Source organism: Bufo gargarizans, chromosome 7 (assembly GCF_014858855.1).
Source record: "Bufo gargarizans isolate SCDJY-AF-19 chromosome 7, ASM1485885v1, whole genome shotgun sequence".
In the NCBI taxonomy this organism is placed as follows: Eukaryota; Metazoa; Chordata; class Amphibia; order Anura; family Bufonidae; genus Bufo; species Bufo gargarizans.
Window position 1 is genome coordinate 53,876,277 of NC_058086.1, and position 23,191 is coordinate 53,899,467.

Below are 23,191 nucleotides of genomic sequence, written 5' to 3' on the forward strand. Positions count from 1 at the left end.
ACTCATCTCCACTACAAATAGGAAAAAGAGGCTACAATTTGCACAAGCTCAACAAAATTGGACTGTTGAAGACTGGAAAAATGTTGCCTGGTCTGATGAGTCTCGATTTCTGTTGAGACATTCAAATGGTAGAGTCCGAATTTGGCGTAAACAGAATGAGAACATGTATCCATCATGCCTTGTTACCACTGTGCAGGCTGGTGGTGGTGGTGTAATGGTGTGGGGGATGTTTTCTGGGTACACTTTAGGCCCCTTAGTGCAAATTGGCCACCGTTTAAATGCCACGGGCTACCTGAGCATTGTTTCTGACCATGTCCATCCCTTCATGACCACCATGTACCCTTCCTCTGATGGCTACTTCCAGCAGGATAATGCACCATGTCACAAAGCTCGAATCATTTCAAATTGGTTTCTTGAACATGACAATGAGTTTACTGTACTAAAATGGCCCCCACAGTCCCCAGATCTCAACCCAATAGAGCAAGGCTGGCCAACCTGAGGCTCTCCAGCTGTTGCAAAACTACAACTCCCAGCATGCCCACACTGCCTACAGCTATCGGCCTAAAGCAAGGCATGGTGGGAGTTGTAGTTTTGCAACAGCTGGAGAGCCACAGGTTGGCCATCCCTGCAATAGAGCATCTTTGGGATGTGGTGGAATGGGAGCTTCGTGCCCTGGATGTGCATCCCTCAAATCTCCAACTGCAAGATGCTATCCTATCAATATGGGCCAACATTTCTAAAGAATGCTATCAGTACCTTGTTGAATCAATGCCACGTAGAATTAAGGCAGTTCTGAAGGCAAAAGGGGGTCCAACACCGTCTTACTAAGGTGTTCCTAATAATTCTTTAGGTGAGTGTAGGTATTTTTGGAGTCTCCTCAAATGTATCCACATCATGTCTTGCTGGTGGGATTGTTGATTAAGACCACCACTGCCATCTCTGTACTCCTATTAGACGTGCTGGAGGCAAATACAATGCTTGTCGGTGTTGGTGACAGGCATAGTATGTTGCATTACAGAAGTATTTCAATGTATTTGTATACATGCCATTAAGTCTTTATGAAGCCACCAGACTCCTTTTTAATTCTGCTTTTCTTCTTGCTGCAGTCCCACCTCTGATGGTGCAGCAGCAGCCATTCTGGCAAGTGAAGACTTTGTGAAGAAACATGGGCTTCAGCACCAAGCTGTTGAGATTGTGGCACAGGAGATGGTAACGGACACGTCCAGCACATTTAACGAGCAAAGCTGCATCAAGATGGTGAGTGTGGTTTTCTGTAGATGATGCATTTAGGCGATAATTATTAAAACTACTGCAGAGGAAATGTGGTGCAGTTGCTCTCAACAGGTCACTGCTTTACGGCTCTTTCACACGAGCTTGTCACTTGCGTGAATCGCGCTCTGTATGAGAGGGATTGTCCGTTCTGGACTTACGAAGCACACAGCCTTATTGATTGATAATGCTGTGTGACCTTTCTGTAACAGAATCATAATGACAGCTGTATGTCAGTATGATTCCATTACAGAAAGGTCATGCAGAGGTACACAGCTTTATCAATCACAATAGGGCTGTGTGCTTCCCAAGTCCAGAACACATGTTCCCTCTCTCACACCCACAAGGGACACCCTCGTGTGAAAGAGCCCTTAAATTTGCAAAGGGTCTGTAAAAATGAGAGCTGGAACCTGATTGGCTGCAGTGGACAACTTCTCCATATTTATATCTCTGTAGTTTTTGATAAATCACTGCTTCTGCTGTCAAACACATTCACTTCTGGGTAACTATGGTGCCCTTGTGAAGTAGACACGGCACTATCGCAGTTCTGTGGCATCTTCACTTTCTGGATCTGTGTGAGTCCCGTAAGTCGGACCCCCATGTGATACACCATCACTTTAATGAAATCCCCCCCCCATTATGTCTCAGGGTCAAGAGGTGGGCAGCGGAAGGGCCAAGGGCAATGAGCGCTTTTTTATTGTGGCAAAGGAGTTAGCTTAAATTGCTATGTGGGGGGAGGGGTGCCTTTTCAGTTTTCGCCTCGGGCAGCAGCACCTCTGCGTAGGACTTGTCATTTAAAAAGGTCCTCTACCTAAAATTCCGTTTACAACAGTCTAGGTCAGGCATGCTCAATCTGCGGCCCTCCAGCTGTTGCAAAACTACAACTCCCAGCATGCCCGAACAGCCTACAGCAGGGCATTGTGGGAGTTGTAGTTTTACAACAGCTGGAGGGCCGCAGGTTGAGCATGCCTGGTCTAGGTAATGCCACAACCTGAGCTAGATAATAACGTGGCTTAAGTTTGGCCGAGCTGTGTTTCTACTTTACAGCTGTCAACGTGGTGAGACATGGAAGACGGCATGTCCCTAGCGACCTCTTTTACTACTATATAAACCATAATTTTGTAACCTACATTGAGCATCTATGACCATCTTTATAAGCCTTGGTGTAGCCGAGCAGGGATGGGGATGGTCTGACATTAGCAGTGCCACAGACTGGTATGAGGAAGAGCTGGCTCCTAGAAGTTACCAGGGACTATTTTTCAGTACAAGAAAATCTATGTAACAATAAGGGGGCCCTATGGTCACATACGTGTACATGCATTAAAACAAGTCACCTGTGGATTAATCTAGTGCGGTAAAGTAGTCTGAGACTAGTAGATACAGAAGATCACATATTGTTGCATCCTAAATTCCGGTGTTGTAGGGTACGGTAGAGGTTGTCTCAGGACCCCCTATGTGACAGAATGCTGTGCAAAACCCTGCACGTTGTTGAGCATTACATGGGCAGCCATTCATTTCTGCTACAGGAAAAATGAGCGGGCAGTGGTGGCTACACCCCTCAAACATCTGAACACTTGGGGAAGGTGAAGCTGGACCCACTCTGGCTTCATTGTGAAACAAGATTGTCTCAATGTTGGGTGCTCTGGACCTCATTTAGGTTCTTGTGTCCTTTCCAGGTTGGATTTGACATGTCCAGGACTGCAGCAGAGAGGTGTTATCAGAAGGCCGGTGTGAGACCAGACGATGTGGATGTAATCGAGCTTCATGACTGCTTCTCTGCTAATGAGCTCATTACATATGAGGCACTTGGACTCTGCCCATTGGGTAAGCCATCTCTATTTAGTTTTATGTATTTGACACGTCGCCCCAAGCGGATGTTTCCAACAATACTGGCACCGTTACAGAATTTCTTACAATGGACAACCAAAGTAGAGGTGCAGATTGTTCATAGTGTTGCAGTTTTTTTACCTGATTGGCACAAAAAAAAAAGAAATTAGTGCTCTGGGAACCCGTGTGTCATTTCATGTAGGCTTTAGCATAGAAAGGGAGGTTTTTTAAGCCTGTATTACACTGCCCAATTTTTCAGCAGATAATTGCTAACGAGTGTTCACATGAACGTTTGTTTGCAATCGTCTGGCAGTGTAATACTGCTGCCGATTGCCGAGCAAACCCTTGATCATCGGGCAGTCCAAATCTTTTGACATGTTTTAAAAAAATTAAAAATATCGTTTGCAGGCAGCAGATCTTGGTGTCTAATAACATTCTGCCTCCGGCAAATCTCTGTACAGCATGGGGACGAGCTATGGCATTGCCATTGCTCCCCCCCATGCTGCGGAGGAGATCGCTGTATGTAATGGCAGCAGTCTCCTCCGCTAGTGAGCAAGTGACTGCCACATCGGGCTGGGGTAATAAAGCCTTTAGCTTGGTGGGAAAGTGTCTAAAAGACCAGCTAAAGGGTTTTTGAGTTTTGTCCCAGACACTGAAGTTCTTATTCAACGTCTAGGGTGCACATTTAGAAGTTTTACATGCCTGGAGAGGGGGTGATGGGAAGTAATTTTTAACTGCGACTATTACTAATCTGAAATCTTTTCCTAAGATATAAACATTAAAGCTGTGTGCCTTGGGTTTCCTCTTGCAGGTAGAGCAGGAGAATTGATTGACAGAGGAGACAACACATATGGAGGACGCTGGGTTATCAATCCAAGTGGAGGTTTGATCTCGAAGGGGCATCCACTGGGAGCCACAGGTCAGTTGCATAAATTATGGTAATCATCAGAGCGTTTGGGTAGAGGTGATAAAGTCCACAAAAATCTAACATTTTTGGACTTTCCTGCTTATTATCCATTGAGCTAACATCTGTGGAGGCTGGAATACAGTCCGTACAACACATGTGCAACTACATCATTGGCAAAAATGTATTTCAGATGGGTATCTATGTATATAGATATAGTTAAAGGTGTTATCCCATGATTAATGTAAAAAAGAATATATATATATACATATATATATATATATATATATATATATATATATATATATATATCTCTATATATATATATATATATATATCTCTATATATATATATATATCTCTATATATATCTCTTCAGACCCATCATATAATACATGGCCAAAGCAAGAATCAGCCCAGTACCTTGCATAGATCCAGATATCTCTACATTCATTGCTTGCTTTGCTAGATTTATTTCAATATTGACACCTCAGGAGGCATGTCCTTTCTGCTGCAACTGGTGGTAGCTGAAGGATGGAACTGAGCATGTGCGTCCTTCTTAGGAGGTGGACAGAGAAATTGAAAAAGAGGGCAAACAGCAGGTGGCGCTATTCAGATTTTATTGAATAAGGCTACTTTAACACTTGCGGCAGAGTGATCCGGCAAAACGTATGCCGACTGATCAGGATCCTGATCAGTCTTAAATGCCTGATCCGTCTTTCCGGTGTCATCCGGCAAAACTGATCGACATTTATTGCGCAGACAGGAAGGACTGATCCGGCATTCCGGTATTTTGAATGCTGGATCCGGCACGAATACATTCCTATGAAAAAAAAAATGGCAGATACGGCATTCGGGCAAGTCTTCCCTTTTTTTTTTTTTTTTTTTTTTTTTTTTTTGCCTGATCTGTCATAAAGACTGAACTGAAGACATCCTTATGCATCCTGAACGGATTACTCTCGATTTTAAGAAAGCATGGGGGAAATACCAGCATTGAGCCCTTTTTACGGAACTCGCTGCCGGACAAGAAAATGGAAGTGTGAAAGTACCCCAAGTCACAAGCTATGCTAAAGAATTACATCCAATTACAAAAAGTGTTCAGGTGCTGGTTTGAAAACTGTAGACTGTTTCATGGGACAATTGCACTATGTTGGCAGATTTCTGCAGTCTGCTTGTGGAGTTGCCAGTTCAGAGCTCAGGTGACCTTTGTGAAGTTGCTTTCTCTTTCCTTAGGGCTCATGCATACAAACATATATTTTCGTTCTGTGTTTTTTTTATTTTATTTATTTTTTGCGGCCCAGATGCGAAACCATTCACTTTAATGGATCCACAAAAAAAACGGATATGTGCATTCTGTGTCCACATGGCAATCTGCAAAAAAGATAGAACATGTCCTATTCTTGTCCATTTCGCGGACAAAGACAGGCATTATTGCAATGGAGCCATAAAAAAAATCCAATACAGATTTTGTATACGGACATCATCCGTATTTTTTGTGAATCCGTATTTTGCGGACTGCAAAATACATTTGGTCATGTGCATGAGCCCTTAAAGGGAGTCTGTCATCAGTTTCAGCTTTTTAACCCTCCCATAGCTTTCTAGCAGCATTACAGTTGATAAAAATTTTACCTTTATAAGCGGCGGCGTCAACCTGATAGGTGCCCAGGCAGCTCTGCCTTATCGTTGCTTCCCCCCGCCCATCCTTTCCCTTTGCCCGGCTAACGGCGAGTTAGCCAGCACATGCGCATTAATTACTGTGATGCTGTACCAGGAATGGGCATCGCAGTGCGCATGCGCCGGCCAACTGACTCAGCGCGGGATCTCGGCAAAAGAAGAAGTAAGAATATGGGCGGGCAGGGGGGGGAAGCAACGATGAGGCAGAGCTGCCTGGGCACCTACCAGGTTGACGCCGCCCCTGGGCACTTGCGAACCCTCATTTGTATATCCTACTAAGATGATTTTTGCCAGTTTTTATAAGTCCACAATTGCTTATAAGGCCTCATGCACACGACAGTATTTTTTCACTGTCAGCAAAACGGGGTTCTGTTGGTCCGTGATCCGTGACCGTTTTTTCGTCCGTGGGTCTTCCTTGATTTTTGGAGGATCCACGGACATGAAAAAAAAGTCGTTTTGATGTCCGCCTGGCCGTGCGGAGCCAAACGGATCCGTCCTGAATTACAATGCAAGTCAATGGGGACTGATCCGTTTGACGTTGACACAATATGGTGCCATTTCAAACGGATCTGTCCCCATTGACTTTCAATGTAAAGTCTGGAGTCCCTTTTATACCATCTGAGTTTTCTCCAATCCGATGGTATATTTTAACTTGAAGCGTCCCCATCCCCATGGGAACGCCTCTGTTAGAATATACTGTCGGATATGAGTTAGATCGTGAAAATTCATTTCCGACAGTATATTCTAACACAGAGGCGTTCCCATGGTGATGGGGACGCTTCTAGTTAGAATATACTACAAACTGTGTACATGACTGCTGCCTGGCAGCACCCGATCTCTTACAGGGGGCCGTGATCAGCACAATTAACCCCTCATCGGCCCCCCCCCCCCCCTCCCTCTATAGCATTAACAACATTGGTGGCCAGTGTGCGGCCTCACATCTCTCGACCCCCCCCCCCCCCCCCCCCTGATCATTGGTGGCAGCGGAGTTCCGATCAGAGTCCCAGTTTAATCGCTGGGGCTCCGATCGGTAACCATGGCAACCAGGGCGCTACTGCAGCCCTGGTTGCCATGGTTACTTAGCAATAGTACAATAGTAAAAGATTCATACTTACCTGGGAGCTGCGATGTGTGTCCGAACATCGCAGCAGGTAAGTATGAATCTTCTACTATTGCTAAGTAACCATGACAACCAGGACTGCAGTAGCGTCCTGGTTGCCATGGTTACCGATCGGAGCCCCAGCGATTAAACTGGGACTCCGATCGGAACTCCGCTGCCACCAATGATCGGGGGGGGGGGGGGGGGAGATGGGAGGCCGCACACTGGCCACCAATGTTAATGCTATAGAGGGAGGGGGGGGCCCCCAACTGTGCCACCAACGAATTATTACAATGGAGGGAGGGGGGGGCCGCACTGGCCACCAATGATATTCGGAGGGGGGGGTCTGCCCCCTGGCAGCCCTGATCTCTTACAGGGGGATATGATAGTACAATTAACCCCTTCAGGTGCCGCACAACTTTTCACCCTGGACAAACTCTTGAAGTGCTGCTAATCAACATCTACTGAAACTACAGAGAATCTGCAGGGTGCACATGGCCAGTGCCCACAGTGTCCTGCTGTTTTCCAGGAACAGCGCCACGCGTGTCCACAGGCTGAATCTGGCATTGCAGCTCATGCCCTTTCAATTGAATACAGCAATAACAGAAGCAAGTGCGGTACTGTTCTTGGAAAAAGAATGACAGACAGAGGTTTTTCTAATCTAGACGATCCCTTTAAAACAGGGTCACATTATCAGTCAACTAATCTCAAAAGCCTCAAGAAAACTTAAGGGGTGCGACCATCTGAGACCTTTATGGCAGTTCAAAATAATATGGCACAGAGATAAAAAGGGCACAAACTCCATAATATATCATAAACCTGTAGATAAGAACTGGACCTGCAGTCCTGCTGTCACCTATAACCTACATGTGTAACGGGTAGATCTCCACATGACATATATTGTGGCTATACTGCGCAATATATTTATAGAACATGGAGTCACAGCATTATATTGATTTATGATGCTATGTAACCCTTACAGTTCTGGAATGTATTGGATAACACTGGCAGCAAGCCTGGTGCAGCGATGCGGACCCATTTACTTTCAGGAGTGCAGTGGGGGAGGAAGGGGGGTTATGTGCTGCTGGAAGTGGAACTTATCAGTAAGTGGCTGATCAGTTCCACTTCCAGCAGCACATAACCCCCCTTCCTCCCCCACTGCACTCCTGAAAGTAAATGGGTCCGCATCGCTGCACCAGGCTTGCTGCCAGTGTTATCCAATACATTCCAGAACTGTAAGGGTTACATAGCATCATAAATCAATATAATGCTGTGACTCCTCCATGTTCTATAAATATATTGCGCAGTATAGCCACAATATATGTCATGTGGAGATCTACCCGTTACACATGTAGGTTATAGGTGACAGCAGGACTGCAGGTCCAGTTCTTATCTACAGGTTTATGATATATTATGGAGTTTGTGCCCTTTTTATCTCTGTGCCTGATACAGACACGGGGACTTTACACTTCTTGCCTTGAACTGCCCTCTCATCTAACCAGATTACCTCTGACATATATCAGATACAGGGACCTGACGGAGATAAATAAGATGGAGCAGACTGGCACCTGAAAACCGCCTGCCATCTACACGGTTCAGTTCTCGGTACCAGTCCCTGCATACACCGACCCTTCGGGCTCTAACATGTAGTGGGTTGTCTCTACCTATTGAACATTGCTGATCATGTCCTCAGTAAGGTCAGGGATACAACAACCTGCTGACTCGGTGAATTGGGTCCAGAAACGGCTGCGACCTTTAACCTTGGGCGAGATAAAGATTATTTCAATATCTCCTCTAATCTGTCGTCATTGACTAAATGGAGAACCGGTTGTACCGCAAGACACTTTAGCATAAGGCCGCAATGCATGTGCAGTTCTACTATGACAACTTGCCCGTGGCATTTTAAAGGGGTATTCCAGGTGTTTATTATTGATGGCCTGTCCTCAGCTCTTCAGTATCTGATCCGTGGAGGTCCGACACTTGGCACCACCACTGATCAACTGTTTGAAGAAGCTGCAGCGCTCCGGTGAGCCCTGCGGACTGGCCATAGTAAATCAAGTGCCATACATTGTATAGTCGCTGTGCTTTGTACTGGAGCCATAGGCCACGTGTATAATGAACATGTCACTGGCCTAGGGAGAGGCCACAGCGCTCACCGGAGCTCCGTGGCCTCTTCAAACAGCAGATCGGTGGTCATGCCACCCCAACCGATCATATATTGATAAGCTGTCCGGAGGATAGGACTCCCTTGTCGTTTTTGTACCTATGACACTGGCTGACCTGTTGCATGTGCGCCTGGCAGCTGAAGGCATCTGTGTTGGTCCCATGTTCATATGTGCCCCCATTGCTGAGAAAAGTGTTATAATATATGCAAATGAGCCTCTAGGAGCAACGGGGGCGTTACCATTACACCTAGAGGCTCTGCTCTCCCTGCAACTGCTGCATCCTCTCCACTTTGACAGGACCAGATGTGATGACGTTTACACTGCTTGGTCCTGTTAGTGCAGAGGACGCAGCAATTGCAGAGAGATCAGAGCCTCTAGGTGTAATGGCAACGCCCCCGTTGCTCCTAGAGGCTCATTTGCATATATTAAAACATCAGTTTTCTCAGCAATGCGGGCACATATGAACATGGGACCGACACAGATGTCTTCAGCTGCCAAGTGCACATGTAAGGCTACTTTCACACTTGTGGTATTGTGATCCGGCGGGCAGTTCAGTCGTCGGAACTGCCCGTCGGATCCGCCGATTTTTGATGTGACTGAAAGCATTTGAGACTGATCCTGATGCGGATCCGTCTCTCAAATGCATTGCAAGAACGGATCCGTCTCTCCGCTTGTCATGCGGACAGACAGATCTGTCTTGTATTTAAATTTTTTTTTGTTTACATTTTTACCGGTCTGCGCAGGCCGGAAGGACTGATCCGGCATTCAGGCATGTCTTCAGTTTTTTTTCGCCGGAGATAAAATCGTTTTATCTTTTGCCTGATCAGTCAAAAAGACTGAACTGAAAACATCCTGAACAGATTACTCTCCATTCAGAATGCATGGGGATATACCTGATCAGTTCTTTTCCGGTATAGAGCCCCTGTGATGGAACTCTATGCCGGAAAAGAAAAACGCTAGTGTGAACGTACCCTAACAGGTCAGTGTCATAGGTACAGATCTGCTGACAGATGCTCTGAAATGCTCTGGGGGTGTGTTTTAAAAAAAAAAATTATTTAACAAGCATAGTTTTTTTTTTTTTCCTTCTTCTCTTATACAGGAAAATGTCTAAAAAAAAAAAAAAATTAATAAGAGGCAGAATTTTATGGTGTTAAATAAGAGGCAGAATTCTAAGCCATAGAAAGCCAGAAGACAAACCTTTGTGCCTAGCGGCCTTAGGCCCCATTCACATAATCATATTTTTGGTCCGCACACAGTCCCATAATTTTTTATTTTATTTTTTTATTTTTTTTCCTGTGGGTCCATAAATAAAACTGACAGCACACCATGTGCTGTCCACAGTCCTGCAAAAAAAGAGAACATGTCCTAGGCCAGAATAGGCATTGTAATTGCAATAGATCCGCAGAAAAACGGATGCAACACGGATGTTCTGTTTGCACCCTTAAGCCTCATGCACATGTCCGTGGAACACAGACTGAGATATCATCCTGGATTCCTGCTGAGCGCTGGAGCGGACGGGGTCATTGGTTGCTATGACGTGTGCTGTTGTTTTTTTTAGTATTTAGTCATTATTTGGGAGATGGGCCTTTTTGCTGCATGTTAAAAATAAGGCGGGGGGCGCGAAAGCACACACGCAATGTGAACGCAGCCTTGGAAATCCCAAGCCATTTTAAGCCATAACCTTAAACCAACCAAAAAACACTATATAACACAATATCATGTGTGGATGCATACCTACAAAACCAAATAGTCAGTTCCACGCATGCAGTACAAAAACATCTTTATTATATCGCATCAAAAGACCTACATTGAATAAATAATACAAATTGTAAAATGGTCCATGCATAAGGTGCTGAGCAAGTGATAAGCCCCCCAGGTGTTGGTCCAGATGTACATCTCATCTGTAGGTAAGATCTTGTGATGGGGAGAGTCTATCCCAGTGTTCCTATAAGGCCGCATGCACACGACTGGTGTGTTTTGTGGTCCGCAAAACACGGATGTCGTTTGCGCGCGTTCCACAATTTGCGGAACGGCACGGACAGCCTTTACATATAACTGCCTATTGTCCGCAAAGCGCAGACTAGAATAGGACATGTTGTTTTTTTTTTTTTTTTTTGCAGGGCCAAGGAACGGGGCAACGGATGCGGACAGCACAGAGTGCTGTCCACATCTTTTGCAGGCCCATTGAAGTGAATAGGTTCGCATCCGAGCCGCCAAAACGGCGGCTGTGTGCATGAGGCCTAAACAATATAAAAAGTTCTCTAATACGTTGCCTTCCAATTGCGCTATGAGTCCTGATGTAAAGTGGGTTCTGTTCACACGCAGTCGATCAGGTTTATTGCAGGACCGCGCTGCTCCCAACTTTTCACTCGTGTAACTCTTTCCTTGAGACCACGTTCCACACAGGTATTCGTTATCAAGCAGAGGATACCACAGTCCTAATTCACTTTCTGTGAGGGCCAGATCGGCGCAAAACAGTGAAGGACCACCAACTTAGTTAAGTGTGTGTTTTTTTTATTTTTTTTATTATACTGCCAAACAGAGCTAGTTTATGCGCTTGTCACAAACCCAGTAACACCAAACACTCCAAAATACAAGCAATGAATAATAGACATGGACATAACGTGGGAAATCATACAGACCAAAAGCTGGGGGGACAAAACGACCCCAACGTACGTTTCGCCGCGCTTCCTCTGGGAGTTACTGGAACTACAGTGGACGATTGTGGGACTAACCCAGTCTATGTTGGAATTGACTAAATATCTGCCTATATAGAACACCCTTTGGCTTCTCATTTGTATATTGATAACGGTGGGTACTAGATTTACATAGGAGCACTGGGATAGACTTTCTCCCCATCACAAGATCTTACCTACAGGTGAGATATACATGTGCGCCAATACCAGGGGGGCTTATCTCCTCAGCACCTTATTCATGGACCATTTTACAATTTGTATTTTTTCAATGTATGTCTTTTGATGCGATATAAGGCTACATGCACACGAACGTTTGTTTCAGTGTCTGTTCCGTTTTTTTTTTTTTTTTTTTTTTTTTTTGGCGGATAGAATGCAGACCTATTCATTTCAATGGGTCTGCATCAGTATGTCCGTTCCGTAGCAGCGCTAAAAAATTAGAACATGCGTTTTGTTTTGTTTTTCTTCTAGTTTGCAGACAAGGATAGGCATTATTACAATGGATCCGCAAAAAAAAAAAAAAAAAAACGGATGCCATATGGTTTTGAACCTTTAAACATCAACCCAAAAAAAATGACGGCCAGATATTATAACTATTTGTGTTCCAATTGCAAAATTTGGTATTCGTTTTTCTCCCATACACATTTCCAGAGCGAGCTGTGGTGTAAATGGAGTCCTAATTGTATCTTGTTTTCTGCAGGTCGCTCCAACATTCAGATGTTGGTGGAGTCTGCTTGTGGGCAGTGAGGGGTTAAGTGACGGGCTTGCAGTACCGCCTTCCAGCAGACAGAGTGCGCCCCAGAGCCGGAAGCTCAGCTGATCTCTCTCTCTCTCTCTTCTGTATCCACAGGCCTGGCTCAGTGTGCAGAGCTCTGCTGGCAGCTCCGAGGTCAGGCTGGGAAAAGACAGGTTCCGGGAGCCAAGCTCGCTCTGCAGCACAACATCGGACTAGGGGGGGCCGTGGTGGTTACGTTATACAAGATGGGCTTTCCGGACGCAGCAGCCAGGTAAGGGATGTGTGGGTTGTGTACTTGTGCAACACAGGAACTACTGTGTGCACTTGTCACATGCTGTAGTCGCGTAGAACCTCAGCAGTTCTGCTCCTTGCAGCAATGGGACTTGCAGAGCAGGATCTGCCCCCATACATTGTGTGTGTAAGGTCACTGATCCGACAAGGAGGGGACGTCCATGACAGCAATGCTTTTTTTGCATGGTTCCCAAAGGGAGTGTTGCATTCTGGGAAGCTGCATTAACCAGGAATCCCATGAGAGGCTCCTGTGTAACCCTTACAATGCAGAGCTTCGTATGCTGGACTAGATGTCTGCAGATCTCGTACGTGAGATCTTGCGTGCGCTTCCTAGTTGCATTCAAGCCACCAGCGCACGTTGCGGTTTTTCTACGTGGTTTCCCGTGTGGAAAAACAAAGTAGCACGGTGTATACAAACACAAATCTCATGTACGCTTTCCGGAGATGGACATGCCATGCAGATTTCCAAATCCGCAGCATGTCTATTTTTATGTTTGCGGTTTTAGCTGTGGATTTCAGGTTGCGATCTGAGGCAAAACCACATTTAATCCGCACCAAAAACCTCTGTTTTACGAATTGTGGGTTGTGGTGCGGATATGCTGCAGAAACGCACGCAAATTAGTGAGGATCTAGTTCACACGCAGTTGTAGGGTGGCTGCACATGAGGCAGATTTGTGTGCAGAAAATCTGCATGAAATCTACACAATTTATCATGTTTTCGGTGCGGATTTTCTGCAGATCTGGCTCTTCCACTAAAAACCGTGAAATCTGCACACACAAAAAACAACCGCAGCAACAATGGACACGCTGCAGATTTGAAAATCCGCACGGCAGCTCAATTTCCACACCTAAGAAAAAGGCAAAGTCCACATGGTATTTGATCTCGTACACTTTCCTGGTACTGTATTACGGTGCGGTTTTTCTGCGCAGCATGCACAGGCGCCCTTAAAGCTACACTAAATTTGCAGTTTGTCTTATTTCCATTTAGTTATACGATAAAACTACCATTCAATTATAGATCAGCCGTTGAGACTGCCTGTAATACTTCCTTAGAGGGAATGGACTGTGGTTGAGTAATGTCTCTGCTCGTGGTTCTCGTGTCCCAAAAGTACAAGTATATTGAAAGGTTTACCCTGTCCCATGCCACCCTTTCTGGAGATGATCGGAGCTCTTCTTCCCTGACATATGTCTGTTTTAGGACTTATTGGCCCTTTTAAAAAATAAAAAATAATAATAATCAGGCGCTAGCCATCACTTTGGAAGAGGTTTGAAATCTGGGGCAACAACGACTTAGTACTTCATCCCATTCTAGTGAATTGGGGCTGGCTGCAGTTTCTGGGTGTCCAGGGGGGCCCCTGTGCCGAGGAATCTGTGACCCCTTCATTCTTGGGGTTGGTGGGGGTCCGAGAGGCCAGACACCGGCCCGTCATAGTGATGGGCTATCATGACTATAAGCAATCACTTTAGAAGATGGCGATGCCTCTTTAAGAGCGGGCTGACTGCACGCAGGAACTATTGGGTAACCCTGAACTTTGGCGTCCAAAACTCTATTGGTTGAAGTTCAGGCCTCGCTCCAGGCAAAGGAGCCTGACTGACTTTAATAATATGCTGTGTGTGAAGAAGACTAGGGGGTGTGAATATGCCAGTTCTATATTTATTTTTATTTATTAATTTTTTTTAATAATGCGGAGAGCACATGGTGTAGAGATTTAATGGGTCCGCACCCGTTCCGCAATTTGCGGAACGGATACGGACTCCTTATACGGACGTGTGAATGGAGCCTAAGGGTACTTTCGCACTAGTGGTGTTCTAAAAAAAACACATCAGTTTTGTCCCAATGCGTTCTGAATGGAAAGCAATCCATCCGTTCAGTATGCATCAGGATGTCTTCAGTTCCGTCCCATCCCTTGTACGGTATTTGACCAGACAAAATACCGTAGCATGCTGCAGGGTTTTATTTTTTCCCAGACAAAATCCGGGAACAGTACCACACTTGCCGGCATTCATTTCCATAGAGATGTATTAATGCCAGATCCGGTACGAAGTGTTCCGGAAATTGCCGGATCCGGTTTCCCTGTCTGCGCATGCGCAGCTCTCTCTAGCTTTGAAAAAATTAAATACCGGATTCGTTTTTCCGGATGATGCCATACGGATTTTCGGATTTTCCGGCAACGGAACTGCCTGCTAGATTCTTCTAACGCTAGTGTGAAAGTACCCATATATATTTTTTTTTCCTCTAATACGACTTTCCAAAATCAAACTTGCACGTGACCATACACCTTGTGTGGTCTGCAAAATACAGATGCTGTCCGTGTTGTCTGCATTTTTTTGTGGACCCATAGACTTCAAAGGGTCCGCATTTCGCAGACAAGTATAGGACAAGTTCTGACTCTTTGCGGAACGGATATACGGATGCGGAAAGCACATGTATCGCCCATGTGCTTTCTGCATCCATATGTTTGCAAAATGCAAACTACGGATCCATTGAAAACAATGGATCCACATATCAAATGCGGACAGCAGACGGACCTCATCCGTATTTTGCCATCCACAAAATGGATGCAGTCATGTGCATGAGGCCAAATGGTGAGATCGATGGTTGTATCCACATACAGATTTTTCTTTTATATTCTGCATTGAAGTACAGAAATATACCTTTTATAATAGGAGCCCATAGGTGACGTATAGCACCTTGTGCCTATATACCGTATGTCAGGTCTGCATCGGAGAGATGTCGGGGAGGGTTTGTCTACCTCCAATATACACTGCACACAGTGTGAACAGGGCCTTAGTTTCACCTGTGTGTATGCCTGGCCTCTAAGCGCTTACAATGCGCTGCTCTGGTGCTTGGAAACTTCCTATTACTACAAAATAATTAAAACTAGTAGCACTTTATATGCAGATTTTACTGTACCATATACTTGCCTCTTTCTAAAGATCTTCCCGTATCCAGCTGAATCCGACCAGCGCCGAAGACGGATTTAAAGCCCAGTTTGTATTCAAGGAAATTGAGAAGAAATTGAAAGAGGTCAGTGAGTTAATGTTCTGCTTTCCTGTATCTACTTATGTATTGCCAAAGAAACTTTAATGCCTGGCTGCTGAAAAAGGGATTACCCCCTCCCCCCAGATATGTCATTTTCTTTGGGAATTCAGTTCCCTTGCTGCGCCTCCATAGGTGAAATAAGGTACTACACAGTTCTCACTGACATGATTGTGCCATCTGTGTAATGCAAAGGCATGCATGTGCTCTATATACTGACTAATAAGTGAGGGTCCTACCTGGGGGACCCCCTTCCATTAACACACAATGCATTGAGCGCATACTTTTTATTTTTTTTTTGGGTCCATTCACACGTCCGTGAAATGGGTCCGCATCCATTCCGCAATATCCGGAACTGGTGCAGACCCATTCATTCTCAAAGGGGCAGGATCAGATGATCTTTCGGTCCGCAGCTCTGGAAAAGAACAGAACATGTCCTATTGTCCGCAATTGCGGACAAGAATAGGCAGTTCTATGGGGGTGCCGGCCGGGTGTATTGCGGATCCGCAATACACTACAGACGTGTGAATGGACCCTTAGGCGGTGTTCACACTTCTGGGGCTCTATCCCCCAGTTCCATCAGATTGAAGGAATAGCACTACATGCTGTTTTTGCCATTAAAGGGTCAGAGCCCCAGCAGACTCCATTGTTTGGGTGATGGGTGGAGAAAGCGCGGTAGATGCCATAGATCGGGAATGCCCAAACTGCGGCCCTCCAGCTGTTGTAAAACTACAACTCCCAGCATGCCCGGACAGCCTACAGCTATCAGCCTACAGGAGGGCATGCTGGGAGTTGTAGTTGTACAACAGCTGGAGGGCCGCAGGTTGGGCATCCCTGCCATAGATTATCGTAAGTGGCATTCGGGTGCAGATTTCACAACCAAGGCTGCAGTAAAACATTCCAGGGAATTGGACCAAAGGTCACTTTTCTAATCGGTGAAGTTGCTCTCTGATAAGAGGAGGGCAAAATCTAAATTGGAGTGAAGTGACCCAGAAAAAATGAACTCTGGCACTTGTCCTTCGTAGAGTTTATTAATGTTGGAGGCGTACTACAAGTGTGTGTGGATGGACCGCGGGGGGAGTGTAGTCCTATATAACTGGTATAATGAAGTACTGCTAAAGATCACCTGTCAGCAGGAGCAACCCTATTAAAATAGCAGAGTTGATCCTGCCAATTTAAAATGATACCTGTCTTGTGAAAATCCGTTGCATCCCAAGCATACATTTTTATGTTCTTTATGCAAATGGACGATTCTGTGTACAGACTGCAAAGCAGAGGGACTAGGCCCGTCCTAGTGCATCTAAGTCTTGGGGATGCAGCAATAGATTTTTACAAGACTAGTATTTTTTTCATCAGCAGGAGCAACCCTGCCAGGCAGTATGTCTGCTTTAAGTTGCTCCTGCTGACGGGTGTACTTTAAAGGAGTTGTCTTGCTTGAGCAAATCCAAGAAATATATGAGATCTGCACACCCTAGATTGTGGGTGCTCGTAGAGGACAGACGTCAGTAGATTCACTTGAGAAATCCACGGCACACCAAATGCGTTTTATCAATTAGCAATTTTTAATTCATAGTAATTTTCACATCAATTTAATGTTCCATCCAGAGCAATTATGTGAGCAGTATTTTTTAAGAAGTTAAGCAGTACAACCCCAACGTTTCGGTCGGTGTCGACCTTTATCAAGGGATCTGTGGCTTGAATATGCAATATCTGCTCTGGAGGTGTGCTTGAGCAAATGGCATTTATCATGTAGAGAAAGTTAATACAAAGCACTTACTAATGTATTGGGGTTGTCCATATTGCCTCCTTTGCTGGCCTGATCCATTTTCCCATCACATTATACACCGCTTGTTTCCATGGTTATGACCACCCTGCAGTCCAGCAATGGTGGTCGTGCTTGCAGACTATAGGAAAACGCATCGGCCTATGCGCGGTCCCAGCCACAAGAGGCTGTAGCTTTTTCCTATAGTGTGCAAGCACAACCACCACCGCTGTTTTGTAAGGTGGTTGCAACCAGGGGCAGATTGGGAACTCAAAATGGCCCTGGAAAAATGTGTAAGTGTTTTATAGGCGGGGCCCAAATCGGTAGAGGGTGGGACCAAACAAAGTGGGCGGGGTCAACCAACCATTAGGATGGTTCACACAGATTACCTCCCAACTTTTAAAAAGCTCAAGGGGGATAATAACAGGTGTGGTTAGCATGCCATAACAAACCTATGCCCCATTTTGTACCCCCTTCACAGTAGTTATTCTGCCTTCATAACAGTAATGCCCCTTTAGTGCCCCCACACAATAGTAATTCTAGTAATTCATTCTGTTATGACTTCTATCCAGCCAAATGATCTGCAGGCAGGTGGCATTGGCGGCCTGTTAGGAGGAGGGCGGGCAGCAGGATGATGAGACCTGGCGCACTCACATCAGTACACGGCCGCCGGTGACTCTGCTGCAATGTGTGAAGTGAGGGGCGTGACCCACAGCGTATTGGGGTCATCATATGTGACTGATATCGGCCGCTCCTCTTATAACGCTCCAGTACTGATATAACCTCCAGAGGGCAGGGGGGCATGTCAGAAGGTGAGATGGTTGGTGGGCAGGGATCTGTGATGGGGTAGGAGAACAGGGGGGACACTAGAGTTGCAGGGGCTCTGAGGTCGGGGGGGGGCACAGAATTACACTTAAACACAGGTGATAGGCAGCACCTTCAGGACTGACTTTACTTGCCCCCTACAGTAACTTGTGCCCCCTCCTCACATGGACTCTCACTGCAGAGAGGAGGGGGAGCTGCCTTCTCTCCGGTCTTTAAACTTCTATAGGGGCCGGTGGGGGCAGCTGTGAGTGGCCCCTATTTGCAGCAGGGCCCCTGATGGTGACCCTGCTGCGCTGACACACACTTGTTGTATGATAATCTGGCCCTGCAGCCTGTGCTATGTGACTACAGACATCACATCTCATTATCATGGTGAGAGCGCAGCAGGGCCGGAAGCTTGTGATGTCACATCGCGCAGGCTGCAGGTCCATATTATCATACAAGTGTGTGTCAGCGCAGCAGTGCTGGGCCGGGGCAGGCGATAAACTTAGGAACATTGAGGCAGGGCGCACCGGCCCACTGCATAGTAAAAGGCTATCTGCCCCTGGTCGTAACCCCTGGATAAGCAGTGTATAACGTGATGGAAAAAAATCAATCAAGCCAGCAAAGGAAGTAATATGGACAATCACAATACATTAGCAACACATATGTGCGCTAAGACCTTCCATTACTCATTTATAGTCGGTATTGTACCACTTTTAACTAGAATGACCCCTACTTCTTAGCTCTATTGTTTGTATATATAACGGTGTGCAGCCATCTTGTTTTTTGTAATTATGTTTGCTTCATGGATATGCACCTGTGATTCTGAAGGTTTTAGTCTAAATTTTCTTGCAATACATTAGTAAGTTTCTCTACATGACAAATGGCCATTTGCTGAAGTGACACAACCCCTTAAGTACTGTAGATCTGCCAGTGTAAAACCAAAAATATATTCCCATTATTTCTTAATTTACTTATTGCTATTCCATTTGCAGGAAGGGGAACAGTACGTTAAGAAGATTGGAGGAGTCTTTGCCTTTAAAGTGAAGGATGGACCCGGTGGAAAAGAGGCAACTTGGGTGGTTGATGTGAAGAACGGCAAAGGCTCGGTGTCCTTCGACTCCGGTAAGATCCCACATGGCAGCAGTATGGGCTTGGGGTGGGGGATTATTTTTTATTCTGAATCCCCCAAAAAATGGTGGCATGCTCCTTGCCTTATTACAGAGGTATTATCCCCTAGAAGCATTGCTTCTAGCAAAGAGTGCAGTGTCTCACAGGAGCACCATATGGCCATACACGGGGTGTCTATAGGTCTGTAATATAGAAGGTCCAGAGATGCTTTGGGTGCTGCAGTTCCTTTGCACCACGGGTGGCCAGGTCGCTGCTGTTAAGGCTGCATGCAGGACTTTTGTCTCCGCTTCCAAAATCTTCCTCCAAGCAGAAACATAAAGTACCCCATTGTAATCCATGGGGGTCTGTAGGCTCCGTTCGGCTTATATAAGCAGGAGAAAAGAGGGCGGATTTGGGACATAAATAACGGAGCAGGAGAACGGAAAGGCTGAACGGTGATGTGAACACCGCCTAAGGGGCTGCTGCATTATCAGGATCTCGCGTATCATAAAGTGATTGAATATACGAGCGATATGCCGTCCAATCACTGACGTGTCCCAGACTGGCAGAGAGAATTGAATTTCATCATCTTTGTGTTGCAGATAAGAAAGCGGACTGTACGATCTCAATGTCCGACTCTGACCTATTGGCTCTGATGACCGGTCAGATCAATCCACAGACCGTAAGTATGAAACCTGTCCGTCAGAAAATCCCGAATGTTCTTTCTGCAAAGGGGAACAATTTACTGATAGACCTGTATTGCAGAAGCGGTGGATAAGCTAAAGGGAATGTGTCATCAGAATGACCTATTGCTTAAATCACATTTTCATTTTACATATATTTTTAAAGAATGTTTTGTTTTTTACATTTTCCATGTCAATCTCTATATTTAAACAAAAAACATAGGGGGAGATTTATTAAACAGGTGTAAAGTAGAACTGGCTTTTTTTTGCCCATACAACCAATCAGATTCCTCCTTTCATTTTCCAAAGGAGCTGTGAGTAATGAAAGGAGGAATCTGCCAGTTCTACTTTACACCAGTTTGAAAAATCTCCCCCATGATATCCTGTAGCTTTCGCACTGGCCACTAAGCCTAATAGGCGCCACTTCATGGTCTGTACAGATCACTTTACTGCAGTCACCTGCTTATCTGTCATTCTAATCCTGCCTGCAATGATATCACCCCTGTGTATAGATAAGACAGAATCCACTGTTCACAGTAGGCGATTGTCAGAGCTCTCCAATCACGGAAAACTCTCGCATAGAACTCTATGAGGTCCCCTCCTGACCATTGTGTCTATGGCCCATGGGGCTTTCTAAATGCTGTTAAGAACAGTGCAGGCAAGATGGCCGCCCCCATAATCATGTTGAGAAAATAGAATAAATAATACTGTAATCAGAAAATAAACAGTTTAAAAAAATAAATATAAATATTACTATCTAACTGGCAGATTAAATTTTGGGTGACACATTTCCTTTAAATTCCCTCAATCTGTCAGCAGAATGCAGGCTACAGGTTGCAGCAGTCTGTATTCCGCAGGCAGAACTATACACACTGTCGGTTCATCTCTGGGTTTTCCATGAATTCTGTGTGTAAAGCCTGTGTTTGTGCGCACACAATACTTTGGATGGAGTTTCTGACACCTTGCAGTGCACGTCCATCTACATTGACTATTTTACTAATCCGGTTCTTGCCTCTCAGGCTTTCTTCCAGGGCAAACTGAAAGTCACTGGAAATATGGGTCTGGCCATGAAGTTGCAGACTCTCCAGCTGCAGCCTGTGAAAGCCAAGCTCTGAAGAGATCGTGCGTGCGATACATGAGAAATGCCGGCAGTACAGCAGATGCCAACCCTTCTGATGCCCAGATGTCATCAATGCTGGCATCTAGAGGACCAATCACAACTGCTGCTTTCCCTACCCAAGAATAAAGAATCATGTCCCCTTTATTTCTAAGCAGGTGGCAGTGCATCTGCGCACGTGTACATGTATATAGGTGTACGAATCCGGAATCCTGGTCTATGATGCCAGTCTGTTTAGAAATTAAGGCGTTTGTAGGGATGGGGCTTCTAACGGTGTGACTTAATCTGATGTCTTCTGTCTGTCTTCTCAACACTAATGGATTAAAATGATTTCAGAGGCGGCTCTATAGCGCAGCAGTGATTTAATCCCTGTAATCTTGGGATAGGAGGCAGGTCTCCTGCCCGGCACCTGAACGCCACGGATGCAGAATTCTCTAACCTGTTAATAGTCAGAATAACACTTAATAAAAGCCACTAATTTCACAATATTTAGGCTTTGTTTTCTGTGTGAAGAACCATATGCAGTATATACTGGATGTTCAGAGCACTTTCCAAGGACATATTACTTATATTTCTGGACCCCAAAATCTGTAACGGCGCCCCCTTACTTTTAAAGGGCATCTGTCAGCAGTTTTGCACCTATGACACTGGCTGACCTGTTACATGTGCACTTGGCAGCTGAAGGCGTCTGTGTTGGTCCCATGTTCATATGTATCCGCATTGCTGGGAAAAATGATGTTCTAATATATGCAAATGAGCCTCTAAGAGCAACTGGGGCGTTACTGTTACTCCTAGAGGCTCGGCACTCTGCAACAGGCAGTAAAAATTTGATCGTGTCTGCCTGACCCTGTCTAAGTGCAAGGAGCGCAGCAGTTGCAGCAAGAGCAGAGTCTATAAGGTGTAATGGCAACGCCCCCGTTGCTCCTAGAGGCTCATTTGCATATATTAAAACATCATTTTTCTCAGCAATGTGGGCACATATGAACATGGGACCAACACAGATGTCTTCAGCTGCCAAGCGCAGGCAAACCTCAAACACCTATACCCTGGCGTTGCTTGCCACTGAAAATGCACACAGTGATGTCACAGAAAAGGGAAAATATAATGTGACAGCCAACATGTAAAGACCGCAGCGATGCCACAGCACTGAAATGATCAACTTAGGACCATAGTATACAGTTGATGTCACATAACGGCCATATCAAAAACAGTAATGTCACCCTGCAGGTGCAGGAACTATAAACAAGTGGTGACCGATCCTCACCGGCAGGGGTCTGAACCCGCACCTAAGCCGATCAGCTGTTCTGCAGTAGCTCCGGTGCCGGAAGCACACCGCTCTGTCCACTGTGCAGTGGCTGGTTACTGCAGTGCTGCTCCCATCAAAGTGACTGCAGAATGGACAGAGCTATGAGGTTCTGGTAACGGCGCTACGCTGAAACAAGCTGATCGATGGGGTATCGGACCTCCGTTGATCAGGTAATGATGGCCTGTCCTAATAGGCTATCACATGTAAACTGGACAACTCCTTTAAAGTCAAAGGATATTCCCATATCAGCCATTCATGGCTGAGACAAATACCGGTCCTTTGCAGTGATCGGCTACGGAAATAGCCAGGCGGACTGTGTTAGGACGCTGTCACACCAGGCAGATTTTGTTACAGAATTTTCTGCACCAGAAAATCGGTTCCATTCATTTGAACAGGGCAGCAAGCACATGGATTTCTATAAGTGCCATTCAGGTGAATGGAACTGACTTTCAGTTGCGGATAATTTTGCAACAAAATCTGCTGTCTGTGAAGGCGTCCTTACACTCCCATAGAAATGAATGGGAGCTACAGAAACTGCATGGCACAGCCTGCTTGAATGTGACCTCTTTTAATACAGTGATGTCACAGCTAGTAAGCCTCCATCATAATGCACAATGTGATGTCACAGTACAAAGGTAATGCACAGAGTGACATCAGAGAAAAAAATAATACTGCTGTCCCTTCCCTTTTAAGTGGCCCCCGCTTGGGC

General features: G+C 45.5%; 1 protein-coding gene across 1 annotated transcript in view; it reads left to right on the top strand.

The window, feature by feature from the left end:
• The window catches only part of SCP2 (sterol carrier protein 2), a 41,032-nt gene extending 19,368 nt beyond the window's left edge, over positions 1–21,664 (top strand). The window contains exons 9-16 of the mRNA XM_044301030.1: positions 1,107–1,257; positions 2,946–3,093; positions 3,908–4,015; positions 12,481–12,637; positions 15,595–15,685; positions 19,262–19,391; positions 19,979–20,058; positions 21,079–21,664. Of these exons, the coding sequence (XP_044156965.1) occupies positions 1,107–1,257; positions 2,946–3,093; positions 3,908–4,015; positions 12,481–12,637; positions 15,595–15,685; positions 19,262–19,391; positions 19,979–20,058; positions 21,079–21,174 (961 nt within the window). The 3' untranslated portion in view covers positions 21,175–21,664. The remainder of the gene's footprint in view (positions 1–1,106; positions 1,258–2,945; positions 3,094–3,907; positions 4,016–12,480; positions 12,638–15,594; positions 15,686–19,261; positions 19,392–19,978; positions 20,059–21,078) is intronic.
• The last annotated feature ends 1,527 nt before the right edge of the window (positions 21,665–23,191 follow it).